Source organism: Stegodyphus dumicola, chromosome 12, assembly GCF_044657685.1.
Source record: "Stegodyphus dumicola isolate Sdum_Otavi_A_Nest chromosome 12, ASM4465768v1".
NCBI classification, from domain to species: Eukaryota; Metazoa; Arthropoda; class Arachnida; order Araneae; family Eresidae; genus Stegodyphus; species Stegodyphus dumicola.
The window spans coordinates 41,061,882-41,078,298 of record NC_140779.1 but is presented as its reverse complement, the minus strand read 5'-3'; the positions used below and the strand labels follow the sequence as shown (position 1 = coordinate 41,078,298).

General features: G+C 34.2%; 1 protein-coding gene across 1 annotated transcript in view; it reads left to right on the top strand.

Moving 5' to 3' along the window:
* The first annotated feature begins 2,226 nt into the window (after window positions 1-2,226).
* LOC118196595 (tyrosine-protein kinase transmembrane receptor Ror-like) overlaps window positions 2,227-16,417 on the top strand; it is a 421,786-nt gene continuing 407,595 nt past the window's right edge. Inside the window, exon 1 of the mRNA XM_035368066.2 lies at window positions 2,227-2,562. Within this exon, the coding sequence (XP_035223957.1) occupies window positions 2,427-2,562 (136 nt within the window). The 5' untranslated portion in view covers window positions 2,227-2,426. The remainder of the gene's footprint in view (window positions 2,563-16,417) is intronic.

The following is a 16,417-nucleotide window of genomic DNA, read 5'->3' as shown; positions in this document are numbered from 1 at the left end:
CAGAATTTCCTTCCTTTATCAGCGGATAACAATTAAATTTATTTTTAATAGTTCTCTCTTCCCCTCTGATAAACCTTGGCCTCAATCCCTTCCACCTCTCTTCCCCAACGGAAGGGTTATCTTTATAATAGCACACCTTTTCCCCTCGTTCTGAAGACTGTTCTATTCTTTCTGCAACGTCTAAGACCTGTAACAGACGTGCAGGAAGTGGAGTAATAAGGATACAAACTAGGTGGAGTGCCGCCCAGATGGTGTATAGTGGTTTAGGGAAGCCTGTTGCGATACCAAAGGGCTAGGGTTCGAATCCGGAAAAGGTATGGATGTAAATTGTCTGTTCTTTCGTAGGAGATAAGGCGGCTGCCTATTAGTAACCTCGATAATAAAATGACCCCCGCTTACGGCCTTAGTAGTGACGATAGTCTAGAAATGCTATTGTCTGCCGGGGGGGGGGACGTAGCTATTGAAGAAACTATACTAAAATTTTTTGAAAACCATTGCAGTTTTCAGGGAAAAAATTTTAGCAAATGGCTCCTGGCTTAAAAATACAGCTTAAAACTTAGCGAAAATTCACGGACATTCCGGTTTCGTATAAATTTAGACGCATTTTTCTTACTCGTGTTACATAATAAATAAATACAAAAATAAATAAAAATAAAAATAATATCTGAAAACTTTCAAATTTTACAATTACGCACAAAGGAGCCCTTTTTTTTTTTTTTTTTTAACGTTTTGTGTTTTACCTTTATTTATTAAATATCCTGTTATTCGCACTTAAACCATGAAATTCAGTTTAACAGAAATATCGGAAAATAATTTAAAAAGAGCATATCTTTAAAATTTTCGATATACAATCTCGAACGCTGGAGATAAAAATGCGTTTTTTTTTTTTTTTTTTTCGTACAGTGTTGCCGTTGCTTACTTTGAAATCGTTGAGTTTCTTAATAAAAATTATAAATGCTTTACAAAATATGAAATAGATAATAAAATAAATTCCAGATTCCAAATTTGGGCTTCCAGGTGCCCATATTCGGGTGGAGACTTACGTTATTCAAAATTACGTTACTCTTCATCTGGAGAACTTTTAGTTCAGTTGAGTGATTTAAAAGGCGTCCACATTATTCCTTTCGAGCTCCTCGCGCCCCCAGATAGCATATTCTTAGAATTCCCATCTGAGAACTAGGGTTTGCATACATTTTATTTTTACATTAGCTATATTATTTCTTATAAAACTAGCTGTTCGTTCGACCAGTCGCCTAAAAATGATAAAAAAGGTATGGAAACATGAAGAGGAAAAAAAAAAAAAAATCTGAAAGCTTTTAGATTTTATACTACGCCCAAAGGGACGTTTATTTAACGTTTTGTGTGTTACCTTTATTTATTAAATATCATGTTATTCCCACTTAAACCATAAAATTCAGTTCAACACCAGTATCGCAAAGTAAGTTCAAAATGAGCATATCTTTACAATTTCGACACGCAGTCTCGCATATTTTTTTTTTTTTTTTTCGATACGCATATTTTTTTTCGTACAGTGTTGCCATTCCTGGCTTTGAAATCGTTGAGTTTCTTAATCAAAAACTCGTTAAAGTTTTACAAAATATGAAATCGATAATAAAACAAATTCCAAATTAAGACTTCCAGATGCCCATATTCGGTGGAGGATTACGTTATTCAAAATTTGATGGCTCTAGGTACCGCAATAATATAATACAGGGCTGAAATATTTGGTGGCAACAGTTTGAAAAGTGAATTAACGCAAAATGCGAAAACGGAATTAATAGCCCTTCTGGGCTGATACCCTTTGGGTTAATAAAAAATAAAAAAACACTATTCTAGAAAATTATAATGTAATGAATACTCGTATAAGGTGTTCCTCCCACGAACCAAAATTTTATCTTCAGCAATGCTTTATCATTTCAAAGGCACCGACACGATGAATATGCATGTTCATGCATATGCGCAGAAATTTACTGCTCTGTGAATGGCAAATTTTAGAGGACTGTTTAAGAAAATTAAAATCGTACGTTTAAAATTATTTTATATAACTTCCCTCGCAACGTAAAATTTTCGGAGAGTTTTCAGATGTGAGAACTAATTTCTCCCGAACTTAAACCTTCGCGCCGAAGTTAACGGCGATAAACGTCATAGAGTAGCAACCCCTGTTCCTCCTCCACGGATCTAGAATATCGTCTGCCTCGGCTATCCGTTTAGTGTTAAGTATCCCGTTCTCCAGTTCGCGCGCGAAGGGTAGTGAGCTCGACAAAACCGCAACCGTGCACTCGTGGAACAGATAGCACCGGCTCTCTGGTGGTGCTTTGGAGAAGTTGACAACAAACTCATTCGGATTATACTTTTCACGTTTAATCTTTCGCCATTGGTGTTGCGGCCGAATTTTTTTCTGGCCAGCTAGCACAGCGGTTCGGAAGATGTTAGGGAAGTGCCGGATCTTAGTTGCTTTATGTTTTTTGTTTGTGATGAAACTGGACGTGAATGGAACATCAACTTTGCGGAGGAGATTGCCGGCACCTCTGCCGCCCGTCGATGAGGACATGCCGCAAGAAGGTGAGTCATTCATTACCTTATCCGTAAACTGTTTTAAAACAATACAAAATAACTAAAAGTAGGAATTAAGGAACCAAGGTGCCAAGGTGAAATAGTACCAAGGTGAATAATATTAAACAAATTTACCTCGATTTCTGCCCTTTTATAGGGCAGAGATTCCCAACGAGGATCGGTATTGACTCCTTTAGCGTCGATGAAATTTTATGGTGGTCAATGACGATTAAGGGGTCGTTAGTCGAATATCCATAAGCAACTAGGAAGTTTGATCCGCATAATCAAGATCTCATTGGTTGCAAGAAAGTTATGAGTAAAATTATTTACAAAGTTAACTCTTATTTAGGAGCGGATTTAGTCTTGTTGGGGCCATAAGCTATTTGAGATCCCTTTATAAATCTGTTATGCTATATTTTAATACTTTGTTGTTTGTACCATATTAAAATTTTTGGGCGTCCTAAGCTATACCTTGTGTAGCTTATACGTAAATCCTGTACTGCTCTTACTCAAAACACGTGAATACACCAAGGTTTAGAATTTAAAGTCATTCAAAAGAAATATCCCAAAATTAAAGTTATTGCTTAAAACACTATTAGTGTTTCCCTCTTCTTACCTAGAGGAATTAGACTTTAGTGAGTCAATAATTTATCTCACAAAAGAAGAAACAAGTTCAATATTTTTAACAAGGTGACTTAAAAATTAGTTTGAGCAAATTTGTGCCACATAATTAAAAAATATCATCAATACTCTCAACGTAGCCGTTACATTAATTGAAATCGAACTAACTTTTTTCTATTTGTAAAATTAAAAATAATAAAGAATAAATGTAATAAACCACATTTTCGCAAATAATAAAAAATACATGTAATAAACATATTTTTGAAAATAATAAAAAATAAATATAATAAGCCATATTTTTGAGAATTTTTGTTCATATTAATATATCGTATGCTGTATATTATAGAGAAAAAGATGAAAGGATCGATGAGGAAAATCATTCTTTTAAAAAGAATCTGTGCAAGAAAATGTTTGGGAATCCATAGTCTACGAAATCGGAGATTGGAAAATCTTGATGTAACAATATGAGGAGAAAATAATATATGCTTTACTTTACTTTACAAAAGCTTTACTTTACTTTTAAAGTAAAGTAAAGCTTTTGTAAGCACTTGGTCTAAAATTTAAATTTTAGGGATCATTAGAGAATTAAAAGAAAATTAATTAAAACTAGGTATATAAATGTTTTATAACACAGCCTTATTTATTAATTAAATATTACGAGTTTATCATGAACACATATTGTACATATTTTTCATTTGTAAAATATATAGAGAGAAATTACATTTGTAAAAACAAATAAGAAAAGTTACTGAGAAAAGCCGTAGTTCTTTGTACGATTGTTCTGACAAGAATATTATTGTAAACGTGTAATGAATAATACTTTACTATTTTTTTTAATATATATATATTCTTCGAGTATCTAACCTATTCTACTGAATTATCTTTGATATTCTAATGTTATACAGAACGTATATTTTATTAGTGATCAATTTAAATTTCCTTTACGTGGCCAGTTTTGAATTAAAAACTATCCTTTCTTTTTTAAGAATAAACGTGGAAAAATAATCAAGAAATAGAATTTGTTTCTTTTTTTCTACCCAAACTTTTCTCTTTAGTGTTATTTTTCCTCAAATTTTTATTCTAATTTTTTATAAGCTGCGCGAAACAAATGAGTTTCGTTACGTTGTTCTCTGCTAAGAATTGCTTTACTTAAATAACCACGTTTTCATCAACTGTTTGCCTCCATCTCTCTTCATTCTGGCATGCCACTTATCTCTCAAATGTAAGCGAAATAAATACCGGCCATTCTGACTCGTACAGTAATTTGCATTTTGCTACGAAGCATTCTTCTCTAATCAACAGATTTTTCAAAATTATATTAAATTTACACTTCAACTTCGGTACTTACATATTAACGCAATCACCTCAGTAGAAATCGCCAAATTTTTAAAATGCGCCAAACCCTGGCATCCGTGCTCGTAACAGCTCTTTAGTTTTAGCAAGCAAAGCTGCAATTTTCTTGAAACATTCTTTTTTGTTGTGTTCGAACGGCTTTTATAGAAAAATTGGGATTTTTTTTTTCCCCCGTCTTAAACTTTGTTTTAAAATATGTGTTTGTGGGATTAACCTGCAGTGCAAGAAACTGTTCCAAAAACTACTGCTGTAGGAGTATTTTGACACCAGCTCGCTTAAAGGGAGCAATTGCCTTTAATTCTTCCGTAGTGCGATAGTCACGAATTTTCCGACCTTTTTTCACGTTTAATCGGCTAAAATTGAATATAGATGAAACTTGAGATTTTACAACCATTTGCATAGAAAGACGAAAATCATTAAGAACTGCGTGCCATTGTTGCTGATATAATGAGACAGAATTAGCTTATTTTTCTATCGAAATTTTTAATGCAGTTCCATATCGTATCAGAATGAAAAATGTATGACTATGAATCGTATTTTTTGCATCGTTACTAGAGAAGGATTGTGTTGTTATTAATCTAACTTAACTGGCATCGGGTACTTTCGCTAGTGTAATATAAAAATAGAGACGAAGATGTGTATTGATTATAGGAAATATATATATGCTTTATACGGCCGTAAGTCTCTTGATTTAAAGGAGAGGGATTTTACATAATACTGATGGATGGAAGAGATAAAATTTCTCACCTACTGACTTTCGTTTCTGGACAATTGTCCCATAATCAGCACTCTGGTGTTAGCACTGCCGGGGGAGATGGCCCCGAAAATTCAATCAAAACAGGCTGCCCACTAACAATAACAGGAACTCATTGTCACTTTCTTCACAGTCTCTTTCATAGCGCGCGTGAGGCAGAGAGCCCTGTCAGTCAAAGAATAACCCCTCTGAGTTATTTATTCCTCCGCGAGAAAGCATGCAGCCTCTCCGTCTGTCCCTTCCTTATCTGTTCTTCCTGCCCGGAATTTGTTGAGGGGGGGATAGGCATGTGTCATTATTTCTTTTGCCCTCTGCAAAGGTTTTGTGCCTAGAAGGGGGGGGGTACATTGTGACACTTTCTCTATGAGGACGCCTCCTGGGGCGATGGGTAGGGGCCATTCGTGTCTGCTTGGCGTGGGAGCTCGAGACCTCTGGGGACACGCGCCTTCGTGTGAAATGTGGGGAGCGGCGACGTATTCCCCACACTTGTGTAGGTATTCGTAATATGTCTACAAACGAGTGTAATCATAGAATGTAATTTTTTAAGACTACTCACGATCCTACCCACTTATTTGCACATTCTTTTCTTTTGGAAACGAAACTTTGTTCTACATCCTTCCCACCCATTTAAAAAAAAAAAAAAGAGAAAAGAAAAGAAAACAGCAGGGGGGAGGGAGAAAAACGGGAATCGAAAATCAGTGATCAGTGTTTTCTAAAATGTAAGGATTCTATAATATTTACGTTTTATAGCTAAGTATTTTGTTTACTTAGAAAATAAGACTCATCAGCGCTGGAGTGGTAAAGTCATCGAACATTGGTAGGTTGACCCAGTTCTCTGCCAACGCCTCGCTGCATGGGTGTTTTCTGACTTTCCTCATGCGTAACGTGGATACAAGCCAATTTCCCTTAGAAATTCCCCTACGAAGATACACATCTCCGTAGGCAGACAGCTCTCGCATGCGTTGCTGTAATGAAACAAACGAGCCAAAAAATTATAATTTTATAAAATTGTTAATTTTGATTAATGTTATTGCTCACGTAATTTTTAGAATTACCCGAAATTTTACGTTCAGAGATGCGTAATTGTAATGTTGATCATGTCGGTCAAGATGCTTTCATATTTTTGTAAACTTTTGGTTGTCTCTCTCTTTTCCTACTGTTGCAGTAATATTAGTTTTATAGCGGGCCAGGTTCACGGTGATGAGAAGGAATAAAGGACTGTTAATTCAGACTCCGTTGGGGGCATGCATAGTCGCCACAGCTGGGCAGAATATGAATGAATATTCATATATGTTTAAAGTTTTTCATTTTCGGCATGTGCAAATGTTTAATTTCTGTGCATTCGCTATATTTTTCGACTAAAATAATTTACAATAACTTAGCGTATTTTTTTACGGAAGGAATAAGTATAAATTCGAAGAAATTACATGTATTTTTAATATGCACGTCAAAGTAAGTTTTCTTCGAAAGTTCTTCACGAAGACATCGCTCCCCTTAGGCAGACAGTTCTTGCATGCTTTACCCTATTCAAAAAACGTAACCTGACCAATGTGCGTAATTACAAATATTTTAACATATGTTACATTTAGTCCACGTTTCAAACTTTTCACGTAAAACAAATTTTTGGATGCATTCATTAACAAATTTAAATTTTCTGGTAAATATATTTTGGCAGAGCATTCAATATCTCTCTTAGGAATTTGACTCGATCCTTTTAGCACCAACCTCTTAGCAATTTTACCCATTTCGGCATTTTTTCATTATGGCCCGGAGAGCAAATATTGTAGTATGCTCCAGTAATCCATTCTTTGGCTATAAATGAGACCTGAAGAGGTCAGAAACCGAGCATGAACAACACCTTCTTAAACAGTTGGCATGAACCTCGAATTTCCGGGAAGAAAAGACTTGCCTGGGAAACATTTAACAATCTGGAATGAATAAGAGGATCGATCATTCAAGATAAGAGGACCTCCTACGACGGAATGCACAAAAGGGTTTTCACCTCCGAGGATCACCATATTTTCAAATTCTTAATAAGCTGTCACGATGAAGTATCAAGTTCACATGGTCACACCACCTTGATCGGACATGGTACTTCCGCTGTACTGGCAGATGTTTTTGTGTACAGTTTTACACAAATATATGATTGCAAATGAAGGAAAAGTTGACGTATTAGGATATATATCGAGTGCTGCTTTACACCTTTATTCCAGATGCAGCTTCGGTTTAACTTTCTTTCACGAAGGCTTGTTAATGGCGTCAGCCACGTCGTCTCCAAACCATTTTCCGACTGTCATTGTTTCCGAGAGCCTCTCTTTTCCTCCCCAATGGCGGGCACTTCGGCAATGGCCACGACTAAGACCAGAAGTGGTGGCCATTTTATTGTGGAGGCAACTAAATAAGCGGCTACCGTTACCTGAAGGAACAATTTTACATCCATGTCTTCTCCTTGATTCTAACTCGGGCCTTTCGGTATCGCAGTCAGATTTTCTCTAACCTCTATACTGTCTGGGCTATTGCCGTCTAGATGTAGATAGTGGCAGCCTTTGAGAGCGATATAATTTAGTTGAGCATCTATCTGTGGTTGTCCGTTTCGTTGCATCGTGCGCCCGCCTTCTAATAGTTTGTGCTGGTAAGAATTAGACTGGTGCACCGCCTAAGCTTAGAATATGATTAGTAAATCTAAGATTCTAAGCCTAAAAGTTTGTGCTGGCAAGAATTAGACTGGTGCACTGCCTAAGCTTAGAATGTGATTAGTAAATCTAAGATTCTAAGCCTAAAAGTTTGTGCTGGCAAGAATTAGACTGGTACACTGCCTAAGCTTAGAATGTGATTAGTAAATCTAAGATTCTAAGCCTAAAAGTTTGTGCTGGCAAGAATTAGACTGGTGCACTGCCTAAGCTTAGAATGTGATTAGTAAATCTAAGATTCTAAGCCTAAAAGTTTGTGCTGGCAAGAATTAGACTGGTGCACTGCCTAAGCTTAGAATGTGATTAGTAAATCTAAGATTCTAAGCCTAAAAGTTTGTGCTGGCAAGAATTAGATTGGTGCACCGCCTAAGCTTAGAGTGTGATAACCAAATTCTGGCCAGAGAATAAACATCACTAGCGATAGTCTTCTAACTTGAGGATCTGACCTGACCCAGTAGAAATTTGCCTCTGGCCCCCGCTTGCTGGCATTTTAATTCAGCGCAATTCTCACAACCGCTGGGATATAGAATGCTGAACAATGCTTTCAGCCTAAACGCGTAAGGATTTGCCAGAGCAATAAGGTAGCATTTTATCATTCCGGCTGAAAAGTTGAAGGATTCTATCCGTTTCGGTTCATAAGTGATGGTAAGTGACGCGTCGACAAACTTAAGCATCAAGACTACCTTATGGGAACCTACCTATCGAGAACTCAAGCATCAACTTAACCTGATTTCTGAAGTCATATGAGCCGAAAAATCAAATTTTAGTCGATGCGGCTTTTGTATCATTTAACCCCTTACCACATACTGATCGCTTAAACATTTGATTTACTTGCACGTCATAATCATACTTACAGTCCCACTAATTTGCATAGCTATATGACTTTTCCTTCTTTATACTTAAGTTTCAACATTGAGCAGCACATTAAAAACAAGACGACATTTTGTTGCCAATCGACGATGCATAAAATCTTTTAATTAAATCTTCGATTCAGCATAACAAAATAAAAACTTATTTTATCTATACTTGTTAATAACATTTCAAAACAAATGTTACTTTATACTGGAAGAGTAATGTGTCTTAATACCCTATGATATATCGAGTGCAAAATTTCTAATTTATTTCTTCTGTACGCAATTTACTTTCATAACAATATCGAATGGGTTAATGAAATTTTAGGCAATATATAAAGTGAAAAATGTTTCTATGAAGGGACGGACAGTTACAACCATGCCTTCTCCGGGATTTGAACCCAGGCCCTTCAGCACAGCAGTCAGCTTTCTTGACCACTATACCGACTGGGCGGCGAAACTGGTTTTGAACTGAATTTTTTATTCTTACTTATAGTACAAATTTGATTGTGAGTTAGCAATAGTAAATGCTATTTTTAATTCGAAAAAAAAAAGGGGGACGAAATATTTGCATAATGTTCTTATACTTTTTAATTTTTCTTGCTAATTTTTTATTGTAATCAGTTGTTTGGGCTTGTTAAGACTATAGTTTTTGTTTACATTTTTTTTTTTTTTCTTTGGCATTAATGCGAGCAGACTGATATCGTAAATATTAGTACTTATTAATCTAAATGAGTATTAAATGTATATACATCTTAAGTTCTAATTTAAGATAAAGTGTGATAGATTTAAAAAACAATCTTTATGGTAATCTATTAAAAAAAAATCTGAAAGCTTTCAGATTTCATTACGGCCAATGGGGCGCTTTTTTTTTAATGTTTTATTAATTAAATGTCATGTTCGTCGCACTTAAACCACATAAAATTCAATTCAGCAAGTAACATCACAAAATATTTAAAAATAGCCTATCTTTAGAATTCCCGATAGACAGTTTCGCACTAGAGGTAACTCCCCCCCTCTCGTACAGTGTTGCCACTGCTTGCTTTAAAGTTTTACAAAATATGAAATAGATAATAAAACAAATTTGAATTTCAAAATTTGGGCTTCTAGGTGCCCATGCCCGGGTGGAGGATTACGTTATTCAAAATTTGATGGCTCTAGGTACCGTTGTTTTTCCGCAGTGAAAGGAAACACACACATTCATGCAGATTCTTCATTATTTAATTTCTTTAAAGAGGCGATAATATTCGGTGGCAATAATATACAGGTAATAGTATTTGGTAGCAATAATTTATTCGCCGTTTATAGTGAAACGACGCAAAATGCTGTTTCGAGACTAATAGTCCGCTAACGTTCCGTTGAGCTAATAAATTTATACGTCATCATTTTGCTATTCAGATGGAAAAAGTATGCTGCAATTATTTTATAAGGCATCTAGAGAAGAAACAGTTTACATTAAAGCCCCAGTATAAAACTCCGTAGATCTTTAAACTTAGCATTCTTTTTGGCCCATTTTATCCACGTTCTTTGTTTTGCGAAGAAAAAAAGATTTATGAGAAATTATGCAATGGTACTTAGGCTCTCTAAAATCTAGGCTGGGTTATTGCAGGCTGAGTAATAATCGCGTCCTCTTCCGAAAATGCCCTCTTTTCTTCGAAACAATTATGCGAAGATACTTATAATTATACACTACAATCCTTTCGAAATTTAATTTCGAAGCATACATAAGCAATTCAAATTATCTTTCACTCCTTTCTGCTAAAAACGTGGAAACGTGTTACAAATTTAAGTGAAAGCATATTCTCTTCAAATTCTAAATATTCTTTCCCATTCTTGAATTCGAGTTCAACCTTCTCTGTGAATAACGACGTAATTTTAAAATTACTTTCAATTTAAAGAAAAGTGTAGATAAAATAAAAATTTGTTTTAAAATTAAGTTCATAGTTCTCTCCAGAGCAGATTATCAGAAAAGAAAAATGATGTGTTCGAACAAATAAATCTAAAAGGATGATTAATATTTTCTAAAAGGGATAATATCAGTTTGTGATTAATATTTTCAAAAGACAGTATAATTTATAGCACAAAGAATGTCGACTCTGCTGACTGTTACTTTAATGCATCTTTGCATATTATACAATTTTATGCTCCTTCGAAATGACAAAAGTCAACAGTTGCCATTTTGAATGGCATTAGCATTTCAACCACCTGTCTATTTTATACACTTCCTTTTCTTTGGGAAACATAAATATTTCCTGAATGGTGATTCGACTTATAAAAGCCTATATTCTCTTTTTCATTTTCCGTGCGAGGCGGTTAGTGTGTTTTGAAATGCCAATTTGCATTCGAAATTGAACCGAGAAGTTTCCCGTTATAAAATGAAAAGCGGAATAATATCGTCTGCCAAATTTTTAAAGGTCTTTCGACGACAGCGCCTCGTTGTTTGGTAGTGGTTTTGTGACGCATCGAAAAGCGTAGCGGAGCTTATGCGCCAGATGCGTACGCATGGCTTTAGCTCGTAAAGGTAAGGCGAGAGAATAAATTTAATTTCTCATGCCGTGTCTTCGTGCCTGTTTCTGTTAAAATTGGAATAACTGGAAAAGAGGAGATAAGATTGGCGCTGGAGGTGTTGCCACATTCATGAAAAATGTCACCTTTTATTTCGTTGATGGTAAAATAAAATGTGAAAATTTATTAAAAAAAGTCTGAATTGAAAGTGATGGAAATTGCAAGAAACTGTTGGAAATGCGTATGTAGAATATCTTGAATTCATGTCATGAAAAAACTGAATTTTAGATTTTCGTTCAATTTACTGAAAAATCATTGTCATAGAAAGATTATTAAATTGTGCAATAATTGTGCAACAATTAATTGCAATTAAATTTTTATTTATTATTTTAATATAAAAATGGTATAATTAATTTATCATGGTAACGAGATAATGATCGTCTGCCAAATTTTTAAAGGTCTTTCGACGACAGCGCCTCCTTGTTTAAGAAAATGTTAACAAAAAACATAAAATCTTTGAAGTTTCGATTTTAATTCGAAAATTTGCATTAAATTTGACAGTTGCAGTTACAATTGAGCATAGCATAAATCTAAATGTTCTAAATTCAAATTTCAATTATCAAATTCAACTCTGCGGATTTTCACTGAAGATAATGTCACTTTTTATCAAATAGTATAGATATTTAATATACAAAACATTTCGAACTGTAAATTTCTAAGGCAACATTTAACTTTAACGTAGAGTTAATCTTGCTTTTCCTGTGTCAAAATGTAATTTAGTTTTTTTTTTTTTTTTTTTTTTTTTTTCCCCCTTCCCCAAGTGTTTTGTACTATTACGCCTTATTCTTTCGCCTTTTTTGAAGATAACAAAATAAGATAAAATTTGGAACTAAAAATTTGAATTTTAAGATTATTTTACCTGTTTTTGCAAACCCTGACTATTGTTTATAGAATGATTTCGCTTCAAAATGGATTTTCTGAACGTTTTATAATAGGAGAACATTTTATTTTAATTAAGAAGAAATTATAAGAATTATTAAGAGAAAAAAGGAGAGTAATTCCTGTGCTTAATCTTTCATCGGTATAACTTAAAGTTAATTTTTAAAGGAATATAAGTTAAATCGAATGATTTTGAAGATCACCAGTCACTTATAATACGAAGACATTTTGAAATTTTGGATCTTTTCCGTCCATAATGAGAGTAATCCCTGTGCTTAATCTTTCATCAGTTTAACTTAAAGTTCATTTTTAAAGGAATTTTAGAAGTTAAATCGGATAATTTAAGGTCTTCAGTCACGTTAAAATACGAAAACAGTTGGAAATTTGGATTTTTTTCGTTCATAATTCCTTTTATTCTTCATTTTTTTTCTTCCCTTTAAAAATGATGAATGAAAACTCTGAAAATATTCTTAAACAAAATAAACATGCAGCTCAATTCAAAAGGAGTCTTAGTGTTCAAATTACTCTACGGATTCTTTGCATCATTAAAGTAAAATCTGAAAAAAAAAAAAAAAAAAAAAAAAAAACCACTTTTTCCTTCCAAAACATGCAGCATTTTTATCTGATCTTGAAGGATTGTTCTTAATTGGGTTCATTTGTTTCCTGGAACGTTTTGACAATTTGTTGCATTTTTGAAGGAAATAAAAATTAGGGAATTATTTATATTTTTCGATGAGCTGAAAACAAATTTTGAGCCAAACACAGTCAGTTCACAAGTCAATATAAGGCGATTGGTCCAACCATCTGTATTTCTGCTTCATAGGTTCTATTTTCGTTTGCCCCCCCCAAAAAAAAATGTGTCAATAGTCATGCTTTTTGAAATGAATGAAACATAACCAGGTGATGAAGGCTATCTGCCTAAGGGAATGGATGCCTTCGTGGAGGACTTTGTAAGGGAAACTGGATCGTATACACGTTACACATGGGGGAAACCACGAACACTTTCTCTCAACCAGCCCGTTCGCGGGATGCGAAATTCGAACCGAACTACCAGTGTTTAGTGGTTTTACCGCTTTGCCACTTGTGGGCCTGAAATCTTAAGGGAAAACATATCTACACGAATTTCACTATTTTTTTACTTCCTTGTGCCAAGTAAAGGAAGTATTGTAACCGCGAAAAATTTTGGTTATCGTATTTCAAAGGAAACATCCATTTTGACCTTTCTCGAATTCATTCGGACAAGTTTTTTTTTTTTTTTTTTCGTGACGTCTGTACATACGAATAGAAGAATAAATTTCATAGAACGTTTCTGCTTACCTACGTTTACTCAGAAAACGTAATGTAAGCAAGCTATACATATACTTAGCATGCCTATTTTTGAAAATTTTCCGCTTTAAATTTTTATTGATGTTAAAAATCAAACAGTTTTTTTTAATCCGTTAAAAACTGAATTTTAAATCATTATGTTATAGTTAAGCTAAATTTAAAATATAGTTACGATGTAGGTAATTTAATTAAATGTTTCTCTTGCTTTTTAAATTTTTGTAAATTAATCTTAAAATACATTTTGTGATTTTTGTAAGGCTAGGGAACCAAGAATGTAGCTGTATTTTTTTTTTTTTTTATTATATTTACATACTTCTGAAAAATTTGTTATTTTTTTGTACAATGCAAAATAGTACGACATCCATGATAACATTTATGTCGAAATTAATTATTACAAAGAGAAAGAAAGAGACAAAATTTCGATGTTTTAACTAGTATTCGTCCTCTCCCTAATGAGTTAAATACATATGGGTATACACGTAAAATGAAACAGAGCGATATTTTGATCATTATAAATGATGAGTTCGTTGCAAATGAACTCCTTTCATTTTGATTTTAAAATAATCTGAATAAAATATTGATTATTCATTTTGGGTTTCTTAAAATATGCCGAATTTTCTTGAAGAGAAGTTTGATCTACTTTCATGTAATATAACGTTTATTTCCCCTAGCTTTGACGTGAGAAAAATTAACGTCAAAATTTTATTTTCTTTAACAGTCTTTTTCTATCGCTGTAGGACTCACGTTTGTCCAGTTATATTTCTAACTCTTAACAGACCCTTGTTGTAAGTTTGTAACAAGGTTGCTAAGCGCTCTGTCCTGATTTTGACATCGTGCCAAAAGGGCCGGAGAACACGTTTTAACTGACTTGTTTACCTTTTAAAATGTGATTATAAATCTCCGGTAATGTGGCATAAAAAGCCAAAAATGGGAACACCAGTAGCGAGTTGGGCGTAATAGGGTTGCCTTCACAAGTTGATGCGTGCCGAAGATGAAAATTCTGCGAGCGCGTGCCGTAGTTGAGTTTGCTCGTCCGTGCGTTCAGCCCCCGCTCTTTACCGCCCTTCGCCACTTTCTGCCATTAACGCAGCAGAAGGTGGTACGGAGGGGGGCGGAGGTGGAGAAGCGGGAAAATTTAATATTTTTTCTTCCCCATCCCGAAAGAGGCGTGGAAAACATATTGTTTTTATAATAGCGTTTTAACGTAAAGTTGGGAGAGTTAACAGAGGGGTTTTATTTATTTATTTATTTATTTATCTGTGTATGGAATGTTTTGGAAAATAGCATAAAAAGAGGGTTTATTTATTATTTATTTTTTTGTTCTGTAGTATTTTTCTGACTTCATATTCTCACTGCTCAGAAAGCTGCTGTTTTTTACTCCGAGTTTTAAAATCGATTTCAGATTTGGCGTGAAATAAAAGAAAAAGAAGAAAAAAAAAAAAAAAAAAAGAACAGAAAAAGAATAAAGTAAGAGGAAACGCAGGATCTTTCCATAAAGAATAAGTCATCAATCTGTCCTGTTTTCTCACACGGATTAAATAAAAAAGAAACTGTGAAATATTTTGGAACTGGTTTCTAACAAAAATGTTCTTGCCAAATGTATGTCAAAATTTTACAACTGCATTAACATGCATCTTGCTGTCCTTTGTGAAAGTATTTCGCAATTTCCTTGCAACGTTATATGAGAGTGTGTGCGTGTGATTATGGCAAAGCCTCGAGGGCTATCTGCTTAAGGTGAGGATGCTTTCGTGGAGGACTTTCTAAGGGAAACTGGCTCGTATACACGTTACACATGGGGAAAACCACGAAAACGCCCATGCAGCCAGCCCGTTCGCGGGATTCGAACCTTTGACCGAACTACTAGTGTTCAGCGACTATACCGCTCGGCCGCTGGTGAACTGCAACATTATATGAAAAAGATTCAAAGGATAAATGCTCCGCATGCACCAAGAATGCAAAAAATGATTTTTGAAATGACACCGCAAATTATTTATAAACCTTTTATTATATAGCAACTTAAAAGCTGAAAAATTAAGCAATTTTAATTTATATAAGGAGATTGGATCTAATAACATTAAATCATTTAGGCATTGGGGGAGATTCGGTGCTTTGCAAATCTTTGAAAATTTTAGGACTGATTTCAAAATATTGATAGCAATGAAGTATTAGGTTGCAAGATGGCGAAGGGGAAAAAAATAAAAGTGTTCAGATTTTATATTACGTCCAAAGTGGCAATTTTTTTAAACGTTTTGTGTGTTACTTTTATTTATTAAATATCATGTTCGAACTCAAAACCATAAAATTCAGTTCAACAACAAAATCGCAAAGTAGTTTTAAAATGAGCATATCTTTAGAAATCCCGATACAGAGACTCACGTGCTGCAGATATTTAAAAAAAAAAAAAAAAAAAGAAAAGAAAAGAAAAAATTTCGTACAATGTTGCTATTGCTCGCTTTGAAATCGTTGCGTTTCTTAATCAAAAACTCATAAATGCTTTACAAAATATGAAATAGATAATAAAACAAATTATAAATTTAGACTTCCAGATGCCCATCTTCGGGTGGAGACGTACGTTATTCAACATTTGATGGCTCTAGGTACTGTTGTTTTATCCCAATGCGAGAAACATGCATACATTTATTCAGATTCTTCATTACTTAATTTCTTTTAATATAAAACAGGGGGATAATATTTGGCGGTAACAATTTGAAAAGTGCAACGCCACAAAATGCCAAAGCGAAATTAATAGCTCTTATAGGCTAACGCACTTTGGGCTAAAGAGAAAAAGAGTAATTAAAGTTTTTTTTTTTTTTTTTTTTTTTTTT